Source organism: Lampetra planeri, chromosome 25 (assembly GCF_965212315.1).
Source record: "Lampetra planeri chromosome 25, kcLamPlan1.2.h2, whole genome shotgun sequence".
Classification (NCBI taxonomy): domain Eukaryota; kingdom Metazoa; phylum Chordata; class Hyperoartia; order Petromyzontiformes; family Petromyzontidae; genus Lampetra; species Lampetra planeri.
In genome coordinates, this window is record NC_136131.1 from 2782308 (window position 1) to 2803528 (window position 21221).

The 21221-nt window shown below is 48.7% G+C and overlaps 1 protein-coding gene across 1 annotated transcript in view; it reads right to left on the bottom strand.

Annotated features, from left to right (window-relative positions):
- Positions 1 to 274: 274 nt before the first annotated feature.
- The window catches only part of LOC144727246 (ATP-binding cassette sub-family C member 2-like), a 70851-nt gene continuing 49904 nt past the window's right edge, over positions 275 to 21221 (bottom strand). The window contains exons 21-33 of the mRNA XM_078605934.1: positions 20997 to 21132; positions 19462 to 19582; positions 18477 to 18687; positions 16428 to 16582; positions 15223 to 15378; positions 13481 to 13680; positions 11132 to 11258; positions 10149 to 10250; positions 8628 to 8771; positions 6180 to 6338; positions 4275 to 4441; positions 3444 to 3638; positions 275 to 2090 (exon numbers count right to left, since the gene is read on the bottom strand). Of these exons, the coding sequence (XP_078462060.1) occupies positions 1961 to 2090; positions 3444 to 3638; positions 4275 to 4441; positions 6180 to 6338; positions 8628 to 8771; positions 10149 to 10250; positions 11132 to 11258; positions 13481 to 13680; positions 15223 to 15378; positions 16428 to 16582; positions 18477 to 18687; positions 19462 to 19582; positions 20997 to 21132 (2003 nt within the window). The 3' untranslated portion in view covers positions 275 to 1960. The remainder of the gene's footprint in view (positions 2091 to 3443; positions 3639 to 4274; positions 4442 to 6179; positions 6339 to 8627; positions 8772 to 10148; positions 10251 to 11131; positions 11259 to 13480; positions 13681 to 15222; positions 15379 to 16427; positions 16583 to 18476; positions 18688 to 19461; positions 19583 to 20996; positions 21133 to 21221) is intronic.

Consider the following 21221-nt stretch of genomic DNA (forward strand, 5'->3'; position numbering starts at 1 on the left):
CAGGAGACACGGTGTAGAAGAGCGTGCAATGTGCAATGATCACATTGCACTTGAATGCAATCTGGCCCCATGTACAAAGGTGTGGCATGAGATCTCTTCGGCTATTTGATCATGCACGCATATGAATCCACTTGACTTTGATATTGTGAGCATAACCAGCATTTCGTGCCTCCTAGCCAATGTACGTACAGTGCTTGTAACATTTCACATGTAAGTGGAACATTTGTTTCAATTAAACTAACTTCGCAGATGTATTGACAATGATGACAAGACATTGATGAAAATGCTAATTTATTCCGGTGCAAGTCAGAGTTACAAAGACAGTCGATACACAGCTGGTCATTTCCCCTTGGTGTCATTTTAATTTTCATTAAAATTAACCTTTTCTTTAACCAGCTGTCAATTAATGGAACAAACTTTTAAAATACGAGTTATGAACGGTGATTTTTACTTGACGAGGCTCGTCCAACACCATGGGAATGTCGAATTTTCACAATTGTCTCAGTGCCACCAATGCAGATGAATGAGCATAGCTCATTGTGAGCTCAATGTGTTGAACTTCTTTCGCATCGTACGTAGCCAACCGTGCTAATTGGAGGTGTGGGGAATAGTGACTGGGCTGAGACCATAAACTCACCCAGGAGGTTGTGGGTTCGATCCAGAGCCCGAAGCCTGTATATTTGGAGTCTCTCCACGTTCACGTTTAGAAACGTGCGTCTAGGCTTGCGATACATTTCCACGTGATAAGCCACTTCGTTGAGCTATCATTTGTGGCCTGGACGCTTCGAAAAAAAAGCTGTATAGCTCAGTGGGCCTGACCTGGTAAAATGAAAATAGTTTACAGTTTCGCTTCACTTGAAACCCAGTGTAATCACATGCAGTTGAAATCTGGATTTGAACCCAGATCCCAATGATGACAGCCAAGTGAGAATCCCTCTCTCTCCCCAGCCACCTAATCTTATTTACACTTTTCATTGGGTGTGTGCGTGTGTAGAGTAAATGTGTTAAAGGTATACTTCACCATTCGGAATGTATGATTAAAAATATTTTGGAAAATATTTTGTAAGTGCTTCAAAAGTTTGGATGTGCAGAACATACATCTATTGTGGAGTATTTTTTTCTCGGAGAGAGACCTGCGACCATAGAATGGTCAATCACCCAATTCCGTTGTGCCAGAGAGTTTATAATCTTGGCATTAAGGCACTGATAAGGCTCGCGATTGTCTAAATATAGCAAACAATGTAACATCCTCTTCATGGAAGATGGCATTCTTTGATGATATTCTGCATGTCTGGTGGAGGTGGGATGTTAATTTACACGCCTCGTTTGATACTTATATGAGTAAAATGTACTCTCAACAGGTAGAATGCAATATTGTATTGATGTCATGAGTTATTTTGATAAATGGCCGACAATCTTTAATGATAGCCTATGGGGGAGATGCATAAACTGGAGCCTTGCACTATTTTACTGCAATGTTGCAATGAACTACCGTACAAAAACATGGTCTTCAAATAAAATAAAAACTGCTAAAATGATGTAAGAACAAAAAAACCTGAGAGAGATTTAGCAATGAAAATATTTTAAAAACCTTGCACTCAAAATAAACGAAAACCACATACTGTGGAACACCTTATGAACGCACCTAAACAGACCCCAAGGGTCACGTGACCTCTCCTTAACCGCACGTGCGTGATCGTTTTTTTCTCATGCAAACTCGACCTTTTCAGAGTAATAATTGTTCTGTGCCAGTAAAACCCTTTTCAACTGGCTCGTGTACACAGCCTCTATTCTGCTGTCAATTCACGCAGGCTTCTGTTTGTCGACAAAAGGTTGTTGTTTTTATCCCGTAAGTGATCAAAACAACTGAAGCTTACAGCAAACGATTGCGAATGTTAATACAGCATGCACTATTTTGGGAATTAACTAACTTTCATCTGAAAATGTTCAAAACATTATTTCACAGATGTGTGGCCTTTTCTTCGGCCAGCCCAGCATCCTTCGCCATAGTATAGAAGATGCCCCTCTTCTTCAGGAGAGCAGCCGGCGAATCAAACTCGGCGAGACATCCGCCGTCGAGCACCATGACTCTGAAAGCGACACAAAGAGTGAAATAATTACAATGTTTATGTTTCGTCAAAAACGAGCCCCGCAAATTCCCCCCTGGCCATGCCCACATCAGCACCTGTGCCAGTAACAAATGGCCACCGGTCCTTCCCGGCCAGTCGACAATCTCGAGGGTTGTTAGTGCCTTGTGTGAATTGCCAGCAAAAGTGGCCATTAGCCATGCGTTCTTGCGAAAAGAGCGGCTGGAAATGGTGTCTACCTGCAAAGGTGGGAATAGCATCCAATTTAAGCCAATTCTAGATTTGAAGCTTTCGTGACTGCAAGGATTCATACTCTTAGGTTTTTTCGGTAAAGTCACGTAGGTAAGAATAAATAATAAAAATAATAGAAATAATACTTGATACAGTAAATCTAGCTGTGACGGTCCCACCCACCTGATGACGGAGACTTGTGTTGCCTCCGAAACGTCGTGATTTATCACTTTATTTCTATTATTATTTCTATTATTTTTATTATTTATTCTTACCTACGTGACTTTACCGAAAAAACCTAAGAGTACAATTTAAGCCAATTGCCAATCCACTGCTGGATGAAGGCCTCCCCAATATTTAAACATCAGCAAAAGGTTTGGTATCAAAGGGGAAAACCGTGCCAAAAGCAAGCGGCAGTGAGGAAGAAGTTGTAATGCATTATTTTTCAAAACATTACACGATTGACAATATGTAGGCATTCTCAGACTGTCATGTATCATGTACAGTACTGTACACGTAGGCCTCTGTGAGAAAGCAATACATGAAGAGGACATTGAGATGGAGATCAAATGCACATGATACAGTGATTACACAGGCTGCCAGGCCAATCAGTGACTGAGCCTGTAATACAACACGAAGATTTTATTAAATAACAAAAATATAGAACAGCTGCCTACGCAGCATATTTTACCTGCAATTAACTCTCATGCGGTGTTTTAATTATCAAATTGCACACGTTATGATTAAGATTGCGACCTTAACTGGGCCAAACTTGGGTAGTTGTGCAAACTGACGACTGCCTAGGTTGTAGGAATGAAGCAACCTGGACAAACATTGTTATTATGACATGTGAGTTTTCTTCTTTTTTAAAATCTTAATACTGCCAAAAAGGTTCCATACATAAGACAATGTCTGGTCTGGGTTTTGCCCCCTGAGTAATAGCATTACCCAGGAATATTAGCCAGCTAATGCCGCCCCCTTGATCCGACGATCGTCCCCCGTCCCTTGCTCGGCATGCAAGGGCATCTCCCGCTCCCGAGGGCCCATGTTCTGGCGAGACCCAAGAGGTCGCGACCCCAAAGGCGGTGCTGTGCACGACGGGGTGCCGGCTGCACGTGGGCTCACCGCGTGTAGTCGATGACGGTGTTGAGGCGGTGCGCGATGGTGAGCACGGTGCGGTTCTGGCACTCGCGGCGGATCGTCGCTTGGATGAGGTCGTCCGTCTCCAGGTCCACGGCCGCCGTGGCCTCGTCCAGGATGAGGATGCGGCTCTTACGGAGCAGCGCGCGCGCCAGGCACACGAGCTGCCTCTGCCCAACGCTGCGGGAGAGCGCACGGGGGAAGTAGCAACGGCGTGTCCTCCAATCACCCAACGGAGGTGCAATCCCTACCGCAGTGTACGCTCGACAACACAAGGAGGGATGTACATTCGTCGAATCGATGCCAGCGCACTGATACACCGGTGTAGCAAGCGCGGTTACTTGATGCACAAATGCTAATTAAAAAAACGCTGCAGCAGTGTGCGGCGACTGGTCACGCAGAACAGACAAAGACACATTTGACAACTCGATGCTTCATTCCTATATAAGGAGGTATCAAAGCGATTTGCTCTGCGACTCCTGGTGCTATTAACTGGCTCATCAACCGCCTCAATGTAATATTACAATTGTTGCTCTACATCGATATCAGCCATATGAAGATTGATACTATCATCCAACACGATTCCGTATGTTTTGCCGATTGCATTGGTTGAACAGCCTTTCCCTTGCCATGATAAAATGTGGTTTAGGTTTCCACTGAAAGCCTGTCTGTTTAGATTTCAAGACATCTCCCTCTGTCATGCTCATTGACATACAATATACTCTACGCATTGCCCTATACATGAAATGGTTACATGTACACACCGAATGAATTTTCTCTTTCGCGAGATTCCAAAAAAGCACGAAAAAAACCTACCTGAGATTCTCCCCTCCCTCAGAGATGGGGTGATCAAGGCCTGCTTCCAAGGACCGCACGTGAGCCTTCAGGTGTGCCATCTCCAGGGCGCTCCACAGCTCCTCGTCACTGTGGTGCCCAAACGGGTCCAGGTTCATGCGCAGAGGCCCTGAAAAGAGCACGGGGTCCTGGGTGGGGTCGGGTCAGAAAGAGAAGGAAGAAGACGCGGTTTGGTGAGAATAACAAAACATGTCATCAACCAAGCCAAACTCTAGCTGCCTTATAATTGTACAGCCATAGTAGTTTTTTTAGCTTTTCACACACTGCTTGCCTGCAACCCACCGGCGTGCATAACAAAAGGCGGCGTAATCCTCGCTCTCTTATCTACTTACGCCGCAGTGGCAGCACTGGTCGTGACCTCACCAGCTTATACCCCCCCCCCCCCACGGCGCACCCTGGCTCCTCCCCCCTCCCCTTTGCCAGTATATATAAGGGCGTGTCTCTTAGAGCTCTCTTCACTTGATACAGTCATTTTGCTGTGACGGTTCCACCTGAAGACGGAGGCTTGTGTTGCCTCCGAAACGTCGTGATTTTATTTATTTGTTTTCTTCTTTTAACCTACGTGACTTTACCGGAAATAAACAAAGAGTACCAAAATAACAATTTGTGCATGTCTACCTCGCCTGCTATGCAGGAGGCCGTGGGTTCGATGCCGACCCTGATACCTGCTGCTCTATATTTGGAGGTTTTATCTTCTCCCTGTCGTCACGTGGATTTTTCTCCGAGTCCACTGGTTTTTCCCTCCACGTTTATAAACATGTTTTTAGAGTATTGGGCTGCTATACGTTTCCACTTCATCGGGCTATGATTTGTGGCCAGGTCGTTGGTGAAAAGAGCTACATAGCTAAGTTGGACTTACCTGGTAAAATAAAAAATAGTTTAGTTTAGTAAACAAGAGAGCCATTTCAGGGGGCTATTTGGCCTACTCGTCCACACTGGTCCAAAGTCTTGCAAATCGTTGGATTTCGCCCCCCCCCCCCCCCCACTTTACCGCACCACACGTGATCTGATGGTCTACCAACTCTGGTGTACCCATTTGTATTATGTGGTAGACATGGGGATTTAAGAAAATTGCCCGTGTGTGTGTGTGCTGTGGGGAGCGGTAGTGTAATGGTCAGTATTGTGGTTCGTGCGTTTATCTACGAACCTAGCGACCTGAGTTTGATTCCCGTTCATGACCAACAACGTTCACAAAGGATATCTGAAGCAGTCCTGGGCCTCACCTTGGCATATGCAATCTGAAATAAGTACTTGGTGCAATGTGGCCAGGCATGGTGCTGGCCACCCACCGACCGACTCGTGTGCCGTGCTTGCCTTCAAAGGTGCTCTTGCTCACAGCACTTGCCCCAACGGTCTGTTAAGAGGCTACACCGGGGGGATCTTTGTCTTATTTTGACTCTGTCAATGTGTGTGTGTGTTGTGCTGACCAGGGGCACAAGATTTTGTGGGTGTAATCTAAAGATCTTGATTTGAAGCTTTCGTGACTGCAGGAATCCATCCTCTTTGGTTCTTTCGGTAAAGTCACGTAGGTAGAAAAAATAATAATAGATCACGACGTTTCCTACGACAGCAGTCCTCCTGCTGTGTTTGTTTCACACCTGATGACGGTTGCTTGTGTTGCGATCGAAACGTCGTGATCTATTATTTTTTCTACCTACGTGACTGACGGGCGTTCCGGGCGCGTGGCTTTGACGTGGAGCGCAGGTGACGCAGACCGTCAACTGGCTCGTGCGGCAGACGTGCGAGCTGGAGACCAACGTGGTGGTGGAGCGAGTGAACCAAAAAGTAAGTAATCTAAAGATGTTGGGCGATGTCCTGACAACCCACGGCTGTCAAGTGTCCGCGCTCCCCCCCCCTGTCGATCACCTGCGGGATGATGGTGAGCTTGGAGCGCAGGTCGTGCAGGCCGATGGGGGCGATGTCGATGCCGTCGATACGGATAGAGCCGCCGGCCGCCTCCATCATGCGGAAGAGGCAGCTGGTGAGAGACGACTTCCCCGCGCCCGTGCGCCCCACGATTCCCACCTGTGATACGCAGCACACGCCGGCACGTCGACGCGTTAACCCAGGCCACCCAGGCAAGGCGACCCCAACACCAGAGGTCGCAAACGGGTTTTGATTCCTTACCTGTACCCATACCCAGCCGCACCAGGGTCGCAAATGGATACCCGTACCCGGCTGGGTACGGGTAGCCGGGTATTGGATAGGGTACGGGTATCGGGTACCCGGTTGCGACCTCTGCCCAACACCCTGGCTTCCCGTGCTGTCAAAAAATCTCCCCCCCCCCACCACCCATCCGCCGCGACGTTGCAACCCTTTGGGAAGTCCCTCGAATCAAGGAAAACTGTCGCCTTCCCATTCACCAGGACCTCAATAACGTCCCTCGTCATCGCTTGAAGTCGCATAAGCCCTTCTGGACCCATGTGCTCAACCCCCATTAAGCTTGGAAAGCTGAATGGAGTTCAAAAGAACTCACAAACACCTTGTGAAAGACCCAATGCAGAAGATCCATTGGATTTGATCGTCCACGAAGCTCATGGTCCACCCTAAATCGTATCCACTGCACAAACCATGGCAGATGCGAATATCTGATGCACACATGGAAAAATAAACTCTCCAGTGTGCGACTGTGGTCATTCAGAACAGACCGTACAACATATAACGACGCACTGCCCGATCCACAAATATACGAAGGAGACATCACAGCGACAACACTCCACTGCTCCTGACGCGGTTGTCTGGCTTAACCACCTCAATGTGAAATTGTAGTTGCTGCTCTGCATCTACATCAGCCATATGAAAGATCCTCACAAGAGAGGCAACATCGTTTCACGTATCTCAATGAGTTTATTTAATCTATTGGATAGATAAAGGGTACCACCAATTCTTCTTTTGTACGGTGTTTGAAAAAAGCAGCAGGGTACAATTGTATATTTTATTTTATAAGATATTCCACTGCATCTGGGATGGTAGCTGAGTGGAGGCTGCTTGTTATCTGTGGTATGCCCAATACGCCACCAGGATATGTGTGGTGTATTGGGCAGTCACCTGCGCTATGCTTTGATTGATTGAAGATTGATTGACATTGCGCACCGTGCGCGTGCCGTACGTGGCTCAATGCACGTGGCATGGGACAAAAAGAGCAAAGAAAATTTAAAGGAAACATTCAAAGTCAGATGAACCTTCACAGAGTGAAGTGCTCCAGCTTTGAGCGTGTGTGAGTGTCAGCTGTCAATAGTCTTGGTCAACCCGTAACGCCTGGGTCTGTCCCATGATCTCCTGTCAGCAAGCTTTCCACACTTCACGTGGCTTCAAAGTGCACGGAGCCTGGTACAAGGGCCGTGGTGGCATCACTGCCACTTAGTGGCAAATCATAGTTGGTTGCTGTTATGTGAGATGAGTGTGTTTCGGCGGTTGTGGAGAGATTGGAGAAGTTTCCATACTAGGCAGTGTGCTTATGACCAGTTTCGGTTTGCCAGCAGATGTCTCACTCCGATTCAGGTGAGCAGTATTATATTTCCATCAGGTGTGTAACTCTGTAGGAAAGCTGCTTGGCCTGTCGCTCAATACGAAGCTCCAGGTGTTCATGGCCACAATCATGCCCTTCCTTCACTATGCTTCCAAAAATTGGTCCCACTGAAGGAACATCTGCACTGGTTTGAAACATTCACGCTGGCCTGCCTACGATCCATCCTGGGTTTAACCAGGCTAGTTTGTATGAAGAGCTCAAAGATCTTTGACAGATCTGGACACTTCCATTAGTGATCTCCTCCAGCAGGCAAGGCTGTGTTGGCTGAATCCTGTAGCCCACATGCCCCAGCAGCTTTTGTTTGGCCAGGCAGAAGGGGATGAACGGGCGTGGCATGGGCGAGAAAAGAGGATGTGGCTCTGGGTGAAATTGCCAATGACTTGCACCAGCAATGTTAAGTTTGGCCTCTATGGAGGAGGCTCATGAAGGACGCTACTGGGCAGTTTGAGGAAGTCGCCCTCCAACAACAACAGAGGGATGAGGAGCCACAATCACAACAACGAGTGGATCACCGGGCGGCTAGAATGCAGCAAATTGGCCGAGTGGGGGTACAGGTGGTGCATCTGTCAGCCATCACAATCACGGTGGGGTGGGGGGGGACAGACAAAGGTGGCCGGGTGTAATGCTGACCACTCACCCCCTCGCGTACCATGCCGGCCTTTGTAGGTGTATCGCTAACGGCACTTGCCACAACAGTCTGTTAAGGCTACACGGGGGGGGGGGGGGGGGGGGGGGGGGTGGTGCGTGGATCTTTGTCTTTGTTTCCATCTTTGTGTGCAGGGCACCTTCTCCCCAGGCTGGATGCTGAAGCTGATACCCTTGAGCACGAGCTCCAGCTCGGGGCGGTAGCGCGTGCTGTAGTCCACGAACTCCACCTGCCCGCGGTCCGGCCACTCGCTCGGGGGCCGTGTCTCCGTCTCCCACGCCGCCTGCGCGCTCACGGCACAACAGCGGTTGAGGAGAGACCGGCGCAGGCTTCACGACGTCTAGTGGTTGAACTGCATTGTGGCCAATTAAAAATACAAATTGCCTTCCTTCACATCTGCCCTCAAGCTGGTCCTCAATGCTCACGAAAAGTTATTCTCCACGAAAAGTTATTCTCCAAATCTGTCTCGCCACACCATGCATATTGGGGATGTTGACAACCTTCAATATCTAGACGTTGACCTGGACTCAAAACTGTGTTCCAATACCCACGTTGACCACGTGACACAACGAGATAAAAACCAATATTGGATTCCGATACAGGAACAAGCGTTGCATTCCACATCGACTCCCCGTCTGAATATTGTTAAAGCCACCACTCTGCTCATATTTGATTATTACAACACCATCTACAGCCTAGCTTCTGAATCCACCTTGAAAAGTCTAATTCCACTGAACCACTCCGCTCTCCGCTTTGCCCTCTGACGCCCCCTCTCTAGAGCTCATCGTGGTAACCTGTAGCTCAACTCAATTCTGTCCCGCACTGAATATCCGCAAAGACCACCACTGGGATGTCTTCACCCTAAAGGTCCTCATCCTAAAGGTTAAACAAATCCGCCAATGACCTAAAGGGCAACTTTCTTCCTCCCGTAGCCTCAGAATCACCTCCTTATTCCGACTAAAAATTCCATTTGCTACAACGTTGTTAAAAAAAAAGAATTTTTCCGCGTTGTTGCTCCACATTGCTCTAATCCTCTTGCTGCTCAGCTACTGCTCGCTTCCCTCACTTCACTCCCCCTCTTCACTTGCCTTCTCTCATCTAGATGTGTACAGCGCCTTCATCCAAGGCGCTGTACAGCAATTACAAAAATGGTACACGTGATGAAGGTGCTTCGGTCGAAGGTAACCTAATATTAGCTTGCGTTCAATTTCCATTACCAATCACAGTAAGTCGCATAATCTGACCGCCCTGACAAATTAGCCACCCACACCCAGTGCAGTGTTTGTGCACAGTGTGGGACTGTCATTTTCCATTAATGTTCACTTCTCTGACCTTTTCACATCTCCACCTGTACCCCGGTCCACGGCGAGTCGCATTTGCATCGCCGGACTGTGTGCGCACGTCCATGCTGCGTGCGTGTGTGAATAGCGGGGAGCGGCAGTGTAGCAGTTTGCGCGATTACGCTACGAACCCGGCGACCCGAGTTCGATTCCCACTCACGACAAACAACAGTGATGATTATCTGAGCCGATCATGGGCCTCCCCGAGGTCGACTCAGCCTCAAATGCCCCAACAGTCTGTTCAGGCGATAACGTGGGATCTTTGTCTTTGTGTGGATAAGTGAGCGGCTGCACCGCCCTGCTGCAGGAGCCGCCCTCACCTCGCGGTCGATCTCCGTGTACTCGCTCACTCGCTCCACCGCCACCACGTTGGTCTCCAGCTCGCACGTCTGCCGCACGAGCCAGTTGAGAGTCTGCGTCACCTGCGCTCCACATCAGAGGCACGCGCCCGGAACGCCCGTCACAAAAATGTCGTCTTGTCAGGATCCCCCCCCCCCCGTGATATTTGCGCCTTTAGCGATTGAAATTATTATTCACGTAAGTAAAATGTGTGTCGTACACCCTCCTCCACCCGACACGGCCAATTGATGAAATTGTCACGTGACAAACAAGAGTCTGAGCTTGAAAATTCACAGCCAGGGAGCAAGCTCATGGGTGCCTTGTTCTATTCTTGCCTCTGGCAGCGATACGTTCAGCAGCTAAATGTCAATGTTGAGGTCTGCTCGCCACAGCGAGAGTACTTCAGATAATTTTTGTAGTTTTACCACTCCTCCACTGAAGGAGCGCAGACTACAGTAGTTTGCTATATGGTCCATAGTTTGTATTGCATGGCCACAATCAAACTGTGACTAGGCGGGTGGCTGGTGATGTAATCAGACACAGGCCCAATGAGAACGAGAGCTGGACAAAAGCGAGTTCATCGATCCCACTCTATGAGGCACACACTGATATTTAATTCACCTGGGGTGAGAGGACCCGATACATCGTACGTACCACGAGGCCCGTTAAACCTGTTTGTCCCCAGAGCATCGGCACAATAACCCTTCGCTGCCCACAGTAGAAGCTCCGATCACACTCCCTCACGTTGCAAACACCAAGCACTCTGTTAAACCGCTGCTGCAAAACCTCTCGCGCCGAGGGCTGCTTCCTTCCGTGCCTGCAGCTCACCGGCTCGTCTGCAGAGGTCATAAGTTCTGCGCCTCGCGGCATGGGAAAGGTACGAAGTGTCCGGCAGCGGGAAGATAAAGACTCGGGGTGTCTTTAATGAGCCAAGCGGCGGCGGGGGGGGGGGGGTGTTGCTCACGTTGAGGGCGTAGGAGATTGACAGGCCCACAACACCGCCGGCTGTTGTCCCCCGCGCCAGGACAGCGAAGAGCGCGGCGAAGAAGACGACCAGGTTTCCCGTGAACTCGAGGCGGATAGCCAGCCACCTGCAGCACACGACGAGGCGTTGAGTCATGTGATCACAGCGTATGGAATACGAATTCAATGACTTCAACATGAAGCACGCGGCACTCTCATTGATAAGAGAACAACTCGTCGGCACGAGGAACTGCTGATGAGCAGGAACTCATCCCTTTAGAACTGCTTTTTGTGTTTGTTGTCCTTCCCCGCACCTCCAATTAGCACGGTTGCCTGCATACAATGCGAAAGAAGTTCAACATACATACAAGGCAGCCATACGGCGATTCGGCGGCAACAATAATATCCCAAGCTCTGCCATCCCCTATAAACTAAGGTGTTATTTGGTCAATTAATGAGTGTTCACATGTGGCACGAAACCAGAGCAACCAAACAAACCCCACGCGTGCGAGGGGGGAAACACTCCATCCCATGCAGATGGAACAAGTGGACTCCACATTTTTGCTGTACCACCTCGTGGCGAGCCGGCGCGTGGCACCTCCTCGGCGCCCATGGGAAGGGAGTTTCGCAAACTGTGTGCGATCCACCAACCCTCACCTCCACAGTGCTGGATTATAGACCACGTGCATAGCCACCACCACACGGTATGACAAGACAATGCTTTTGCTGGCGTTCAGCAAGAGCCACCAAGTGAGAAGACATTCCTCCTGGACGTCGGTGAAAAAGAGCTTCGCAGCTCATCGGATTTTCCCAGGATAAAAATTCTGAAAGATTATCATTCTGACTTTTCACTTTTCTGCTCCCTGTGGATAAATACGCGCCATCGAAAGTGTATAGTAAAAATATTAATGCATTGATCATAGTGTAAACTGTGTAATATGAGAATATCCGGCTCACTGACGTATCACACCTTGTCATGGTGATTGGCTCTGCCGGTCCTGGTTTACAGCCAATGGGAGGAAGCCTGGGGGCATGGCCCTGACGTGATGGAAGGGTGACAGCTATGGAGATTGGTTCTGCAGGCTTTGGCCTCAGCCAATGGGGAGATGAGTCAGGGGCTTGGTCCCGGGAGCTGACGAGGGAGCCTGGAAGATTCCATGCAGGCTAACGAGGATTGGCTGAAGCGTACCACGTGACCCGGGGATTAAATAGGGGTAGAGAGGAACGACACGTGGTCAGAACGGGAACCAACGGCTCGCGTGGCTCCAAGTTGCCACGTGGCAGTGCGTCTCTCTCGGTCTATCTGTCCCTTCACGTTGTCTACCAGCAGCGTGAAGTAGATGTAACCCAAAGTGAATAAAAGACGGATTCCAGAAGTCGTCTCAAAGAGTCTTATTACAACTGTATTGTTCGCCTACCTCTCTCCTCCCATTGTGCTCTACCACTCTTCCCATCCCCATCTGTTCCAGTTTGCCGCGCCTTCTCTGCAATTCCGATTCCATGCACCTGTCGAAGTCTTTATTCAAACTCTTCGTCTATTCTGCTAATTATTGCCCCCCCCCCTCCAATCTAATGTCATCTAAGCTACCCACAATGCACCACAGCCTATCTTTTTCAACATCGCAATTCTCTGTTGCGTCACCATTTACAGTGAGGGAAAAAAGTATTTGATACTTATTTCCCTCATTAAAATGCAAATCAATTTATAACATTTTTGACATGCGTTTTTCGGGATTTTGTTGTGGTTATTCTGTCTCTCACTGTTCAAATAAACCTACCATTAAAATGATAAACTGAGAATTTTTTTGTCAGTGGGCAAACGTACAAAATCAGCAGGGGATCAAATACTTTTTTCCCTCACTGTACACCCCCCCCCTACTCCTGTTTAGCAACTTGGGATGTTTCTGTCTTGAGACACTTTCATACATTAACAGTGTTTTTTTTGTTTCGATATGTGGTATATATCAAAAACTGATATTGAACCCGATTTAGATATTTGGAAAGACTAAAAAACTCATGAGAGTAATCGTTAGTTTACCTCATGTCCACATTGGATTACTGTGTAACAATGTGCACACCTCTAATTCATCACTTTGGAGGCAGGAGTCATGCGCTTGAGATCCACTTGCAGGCGTGGTGAGGTTCCCCCTCAGTAGGCAGCGTAGCAGGTAATCCGCTGATTTGCAATATCTCTCTACGGATCAGTCAACTTCCCTCTCATCGCATTATTTTTTTCTCCGGTTTCTTCCCGTGCGCAAATGTGCTCGACAGGTCACTCCGTGGGCGGCACGTGTAGAACTCGTGACCAAAGGCAACGCAGGACCCAAGGAAGACCGGCCAGGCCACTCACCGATTGGACACGATCCAGGGGAAGACGCACACTTGGTTGACGTCCACGATCTTGACGTTGTGCGCGAGGAAGCGAGGAAGGTGCCTGTAGGCCCGGATCACGCTCAGGCCCTGCACCGTCTCCCCGAAGTGCGAGTAGATGGGCGAGCGCGTCACCGAGTCCAGGCGACGGAGCTGGCGCGACGTGCTCACGTAAAAGCGCTGCCGGTGGAGGAGGAGGGGAGAGTTTCATTTTCAGTTAGAGACAGTTCAAGTTCAAGTTCATTTATTTGGTATAGCCCTGTGAGCCATTCGGCTCTTGAATCGGGTACAACCGCAACAAATAAAAAACTAAAACATGATGAACAAGAAAACATCTTAAAGTGACTATGCGCAAACAGAAAAATCACGTGCCGAGGTGGAACGGCACGTGTCACAACAACAACCGCCATTCGCCACTAAGTGGCGGTGACGTCACCACGACGCTTGTGCCAGGCCATGTGCACGTTGAAGGGGGGCCGCACGGAGGGGACACGCAGCAGGCAAAAGCCTTTAGATTTCGAGCACGCACGCACACACGCACGTACTCGTGTGTTGAAACTCTCCCAACGCTGAGCATTTATTCAATGAAAGCATTGACGTAGAGTGTTACCTCATCACGCGCGAGGGACACGTTCCAGTGATGCTCGTGAATAACAAATTTCGCGGGTAATGATATTGGCCGATGAAAACCTAAATTTTTTCATGAATTGCCTTATATAATTACGTAAATAAACTTTATCTCTCATAACTTTATCTCTCATCACTTGATCTCTCATCACTTTATCTTTCAATGCTTAATCTCTCATCACTATCTCTCATCACTTTATCTCTCAACACTTAATCTCTCATCACTATCTCTCATCACTTTATCTCTCATCACTTAATCTCTCATCACTGTATCTCTCACCACTTAATCTCTCATCAGTTATTATCTCAGCACTTTATAACTCATCATTTTCTCTCTAATCACTTTATCTCCCATCACTTTATATCTCTTAACTTTATCTCGCATCACTTTATCGTGGATAGCCAAAACCGCAGATAGCAAGTCCGTGAATAACGAGGGAAGACTGCACTGCTGTACCGGTGTTAGTATGGTACGAAGCTTCCTCGGAACTCGTCGATAAGTCACAAGCGCAAGCATAACCACCGCCAAGGGTGGCAGACAGTAGCCCACTTCTCGGGTGTTTTCGTGTCACCTTAAACACGACTAATATCTGCACTCTGTTCTTTTCATAACGCGAATTGGATATAACGCGATGAATGTATTATGGAACACATTTCTATAACGCGGATGCGAATTGGATATAACGCGATCGAGTGAACTTAGCGACGTCGCGCGAGTAGCATTGCACAAGGCAGTGGGATGCTGCTGGATGCTTCTAGATGCTACCCACGCGCCTCAGTCTTTGTTCAGCCTGCGTACACATCTCGCGTGTGATCGTGGACTGTGCTCTACGCTACATTATTTATTATAACGTGACTTTTCCATTATGCGGCGTTCTTCAGGAACCCAACTCCCGCCGCGTTATAGGAGAACAGACTGCATAGGCGAAATGGACGTCGTTGATCTGAATTATTTAGCTCTCACCCCCGCACAGAATAGAACCATCCCCCAACTCCTCCTCCCATTGCAGAGCGCGTTGACGCCGCGCTCGCTCACTCGCTCGCCGCGCTGTGCCGCTCCCCGCACCGACGGGAACGCGTCAAGCGAGTCGGCACCTGCACGAAGAAGTAGAAGATGGCGATGGGCACGATGACGGCGGCGAAGAGGGGCGTCGCGATGCAGATGACGAGGACGGTGCTGAGGACGCCGAACGCGCACGAGATCCACGAGCGGAACGACATGGGCAAGGTGTCGTCGATCGTGTTGATGTCCTGTTGGGGGAGTCACGAGAAAAGGTGAATAAAAAGGCAAAGGTGCAGCCCTGCTTGCCAGCAGAGTTATCATCTCCCCGCGGTGGCGAGATGTCAACTTGCTCGCCTGGTATGCAGGAGGTCGTGGGTTCGATCACGACCCTGACGCCTGCTGCTGTATATTCGGAGTTTGCATGTCTCTCTCCCCGTGGTCGTGTGGATTTTTCTCAAAGTTTTCCCCTCCACATTTAGAATCATCGTGCGATTAGAGTGTTTCATTGCTGTAAATTTCCACACGATGATAAGCCACTTCGTTGAGCTATAGTTGCGGCCAGGTCGCTTCTGAAAAAGAGCTGCATAGCTCAGTGGGCGTTACCTGGTAAAATAAAAAAAAGTCTATAGGAAGGGGCCTCCAAGAGGGTTATCTTGATTAGATGTCCACGCAATGCCAGACGTCTTTACCCCACAACACGCAACCTGCGGATCAACTAACTGTGGTGTACTCACTGTTGTTAATGCTGTTGTGGAGAAAGAAGCAACTAGGGTGGTGGGATTTGAGAAGCTTGCACTACTCCTGTTTCAACTGCCGTGCCGGGAGGTGGAATTGAACCGGTGATCCCCTGATTATAAGTCGGGTGTGCCAACCGTTACACCAGGGCAGCGTACCCTGGCGCTCGAGCGTCTCCAGCAAATTGTCCAGCCTACGATGCCACTCATGTGTCTCCGTACAGACACCATGAGGGCAGACCGTACCATTGGGTAAAGTCCGGTGCGCTAGCCCACGACAAACACCACGGCAGCATCCTCACCGGGGAAGTGAGATGAGCGGATCTTGCGGAAGGTGAACGAACGTAAGGAGAGTCTTTATATCTCATCACTTTATCTCCCATTACTTTATCTCTCATCACACCCTGACTCTATAGACGTCGACTGGTTTATTTGGCGTCGTGGAGAGCACATGGGACAATATCACAATATTTTATTCACGCCGGAGGAATCTGATGAGCAGTGAAGCTCTTTTTTCCAGAGATGTCCAGCAAGGGGCGGGTAAGGATGACGGCGGCGAGCACCTTGGCGAAGCGGTTGACGATGCGGCCGATGGGAGTGGTGTCGTAGAACGCCATGGGGGCGTGCAGCATGTTGCCCAGCAGGTCGCGGTGGAGCACTCGTGAAGCCTCGATCGTGCCCTTGGCGGTGATGAACGTGGCCAGGAAGACGAAGAGGCCTGGGCGGCAAATGGCGAGTGGGCAGGGGGTTTGTTTGTTATGTTGGGAAAAAAATAATACAAATAACAGCAGCAGCCCGTTCCGTTTGGATGTCGTGCGTTATAATGTGCAGCCCTGCATCAATCAATCAATCCACGTATCTGCTGGTCTCCCCGAGCCTCGTCGGTCATCAGGGTTGTTTGACCATACTTCACCACACAGGAGTCGCTGTCGGTGCGTGAAGGGGTTGGCCCAGGACATGCCTCATATATCACTCACCGGCTGGTGTTTGCCGTGGCCAAGAATTGAACTCGGGAAAGCGTGCATTTCATTGAACGCAATACGGGATAGCCACACTGCCTGGGGCCAGGAATGGAGATGCGTGGATGTGCCCAACAACGACCTCGTCAGTGATCCGTCTGTCCAGATGCCTGGTTTCGACCTCCCAAGGCACCAGTGGGTTCAGTTGAACCGCTTCCGGAGTGACCAGGGGGTATGGGCCGCTTCCGAACATCGATGGGGCATCGTACGACGACTACTACACGACAGCCCCACTGTGTGAATGCGAGGAGCAGCAGACGATGGCGCCCCATCGTCTCCGGCTGTGAAGTGCATCAGGGCATGCCAGGCGTGACTGGTTGCTGCCCTGCACGTGCTGGAGGAGGAGGCTGTCACGTGCCTCTATTTATTGATTTGTATTGTGTGTGTGGTGCTCTAACTGTGTAAAAAAATTCGGTGAACACATTTAACGCAATAATTATCCATTGCTAAGTTTTGCGGCCTGGCCTGAAAAAGCAATGACAAAGCTTGATAACAACGCGTATAATTTTTCTACGTATTTACATTGAAGTTGAATGCATTTCCAAGGCTTTCAATCTCTGCTCGACATCACTCAATCTCCCTCGCTGTTCAAGCCACTCACTCGTAGCACACCGCTTCAGTGTCACTTGGAATTCGCTTTCCCTCGCAGATTATTGTTTCAAAACCAAAATTAAAAGTAGCCCCAGGTCGTCAAGTCGGGTGTGGAATGTGAATTCCAAGATTTATCTGCATTTTTTTGTGATTTCCCCCCCAGGATTTTATGCATTTTGTCGATATTATCCTCATTCGAGTTGCACGATATTATTGATACTAAATATAAAATGCATGTAAGTGTCAAGAATTATCAAAAAGGTGAATATTCCGTGTTATTGAACACATGCTTCCACAGTGGCATGTCTTTCAAATTTTGGTGTGAGGGAGCAAATCCGTCCTGTTTAGTTAAAGTATTCAAAGCAAGAATAATAAACGTATGAACATGAATAAAATCACAATAATAATAACAATGATTTCACCTTGTAACGCACGCAGTATTCGCTTGCTCTCGAAGAGGAGAGAGAACAACTCGGAGGCGCACAGAAGAACCACAGACGAGCGGGAAGGCAGCAGTCACATGGTAAGCCAGCACCTGCAATTGCCCAAGCTCTATGGTCCTCTATATATGAAGGTGTTATCGGCCAATTAATGAGTTTACATGCGGGAAGAAACCGAAGCACCCGGGGAAACCCACGCATTCGAGGGGGAACACTCTATCCCATTCAGACGGAAACAAGGTGGAGTCCACATCTTTGGTAACTGCCTTCTCCTGGAGAGCCAGGGTTACGGCACCTCAACAACGACGAGAAGGAAGTTTTGCAACGCTCGTGCACATTCACCAACCATCACCGCTGCCTCCCGCAGTGCTGGGTGACAGGCCACGTGTAGCAAAGCCACTACCGGTTGCCCAGCCACTACTTCTCGGACGCTCCTTCCTTCATCCGTTGATAAAGCCACGGATACATTTTGCCAAAAATTACAAGTCTCAGAGGATGCGTGGCGCACACCCCTGGCGTTAGCGGCGACGCTACGATGCTCGCTCGGGTTTAAAGCCTTTACCTTGAGCCACCCCCAGCGCTCCGTAGACGCCCAGGCGCATATCGTTGCCGTAGGTGACGTTGGGGTAGCTGGCCGCATCGAAGGTCCAGTCGCTGAGCCAGAAGTTCTGGCCGATGACGGCCGCGTTCTGCAGGAGGTTTCCCATGAAGATGAGGAACGATAAGAAGAGGCCTGTGGAGCGCATGTACTGCATGTACACGGACCACTTGACCTGCACGCCAACACGGGGACACACACACACCACATGTATGTACTGCATGTACACGGACCACATGACCTGCACGCCAACATGGGAACACACGAGGTGTTCCCCGAGTAAACAAGATAAATAATAATGTACACTATGAGACCTCCTTTACCAGTGGCAAAATATAGTAATTTGTTTTTACCCTTTCAACTGGTACAAAACTGACACCTTTATACAAGGCATCATATTTGCAATAACCACAAGACAAGCAGTCAAAATGCAAACAAAAAGAAACAATTCTGATAATGATAATGATATGCACTGTCCTTGAAGTTGATTGGTCCACACCCGAGACAGCTTTTCTTAGAGCCTAGTCTCCATTGGTGTTGGACCAGATGACGCCAAAAGGCGTACAACTCAAAAACAGCGCACTATCAGAGTATTGAGAGCTCGGGGTAAGCATTTATACTATGAGACCTCCTTTACCAGTGGCAAAATATAGCAATATGTTTTTACCCTTTCAACTGGTACAAAACTGACACCTTTATACAAAGCATTACAATAATAATGTAAACATATTATTTGTACAATCGGGGGGTGGGGGGGGGGCACCGGTAGGGAGTTCCACAACCGGGGGCCACCACAATATGCTCTCGATCAGCCCAAGAACGCAGCCGAGATCGAGGAATACATAGAAGGGCACCGTCGGCAGATCGTACAAGCCATGATGAAGGGGGCACGAGATTGAATTGGCTCCTGAACGTAAAGTACAAGCTCATCCTCGTAAGGCGTACGTACATTTCCAGTCTCCACGCCTTCCTTTTCGATCAGCTTCTGCGCTTTATCATCTTGCTCCTTCCCAAGCAGTGCTGTCTCTCCGCTCGTCGAGTTCCTCGCAGAGTGTTTCTTGTGGCTCCGTCTAGATTCACGTCAGAAAAACACAATGCAAAGGAACAACGATAATAAGGCAAACACATTCCACATAAACACGTTAAGATGCAGGTGCACGGTGTGCAAAAGCTTTCGGATCTAAGCTGATGTCAGTTATAATCATTTACACCCGTTCATCAAGCCACTACTGGATGAAGACCTCCCTTAAATTTCGATTTAAAGCTTTCGTGACTGCAGGGATTCATCTTCTTGGTTCTTTCGGTAAAGTCACGTAGAATGGAAATAATAAAATAATAAAAATAAAACATAATAAAAAAAATTCTCACGACGTTTCGGCCACAACGCAAGCAGCCGTCCTCAGGTGGAGAGCAGGTCCGTCGAGTAGACAGAGTCTTCAGACTCTGTCGAGTAGACAGAGTCTTCAGACTCTGTCTACGCGTTGTGGCCGAAACGTCGTGAGAATTATTTTATTATGTTTATTTTTATTATTTTATTATTTCCATTCTACGTGACTTTACCGAAAGAACCAAGAAGAAGACCTCCCCTTTCCGCGTGTTCGTCATGGGAGTTGTTTGACCATACTTCACCGCGCTGGTTAATTGGACAGCCACGGACCGGTTAAGATAGAACTATCACGTGAACCACAGCGGGAGGAATGAACTCAGGAGTGCCGAGTTCTGAAGTGCAATGCGCTACCCCACAGGACTACGCCATTCCACCCAAAATTATTTTACAACCTCGGTGGAAATTAAATGTGGAAAACAAGCCTCGGAAAATACTGAAGAGTATTTGCGAAATGTCAGTACATGCTGGATATGGTCACAGAGGTACCCCGCACCTCCGCTAAACACGGTTGGCTACGTACGGTGCGGAAGAAGTTCAACATTCATACCGACCGTAGCGATACAATTTGCATTTACATCCCAGGGTGCTTCACAATAGGAAGGTGCTCAAAAAGCCATTGCACAATAAATCCAGCTCAAATTAAAATAACTTAAACAAATTACATTTTATCATTGATTAAAACAATTGTATGCCAGAAGCTTTCCTGGACACCACTTGGAATAGAGTTCCAGATGGAAGGAGCATCGCTCAGACTCAAGACTTTATTATTTCAGCTGGAAATTACCTGTTGAGCTAAACAGCTATAAAATAGTGGCGATGCTCGTAATAAAATAGTGGCAATGTTCATAATAAAATCGTGGGAATGCTCGTAATAGAATAGTGGCAATACTCGTAATAAAAGTGGCGGTGTTCGTAATGAAATAGTGGCGGCGCCTACCAACGAGCGACCGCATCGAACGAGAGAGAGAAAGAAAGTGATGAGCTATAGTGATGAGAGAGAACGTGATGCGAGAAAATTATGAAATAAAGTGATGAGAATGTGATGAGAGATAAAGTGATGAGAGATAAAAAGTTGCGAGAGGGGAGGGGCCCGTCACCTTTTTCTGCTGGTGCTGACCCGCAGGCGCATGCTGCGCTCTCGCCGGAAGGTGCTGCTCACACTGTCCTCATACGCGTCGTCGCCCTGGGGCTCTGGGTCCGGCTCGTCCGCGATGTCCACCGTGGTCGTGATCACTGAGATGAGAGGGAGCGGGAGGGGGGCGGACGGGGTAGACCAGTTTGTTCTTCACTCATTTTCAGAAGGGGGTGGGCGGCGGAGAGGG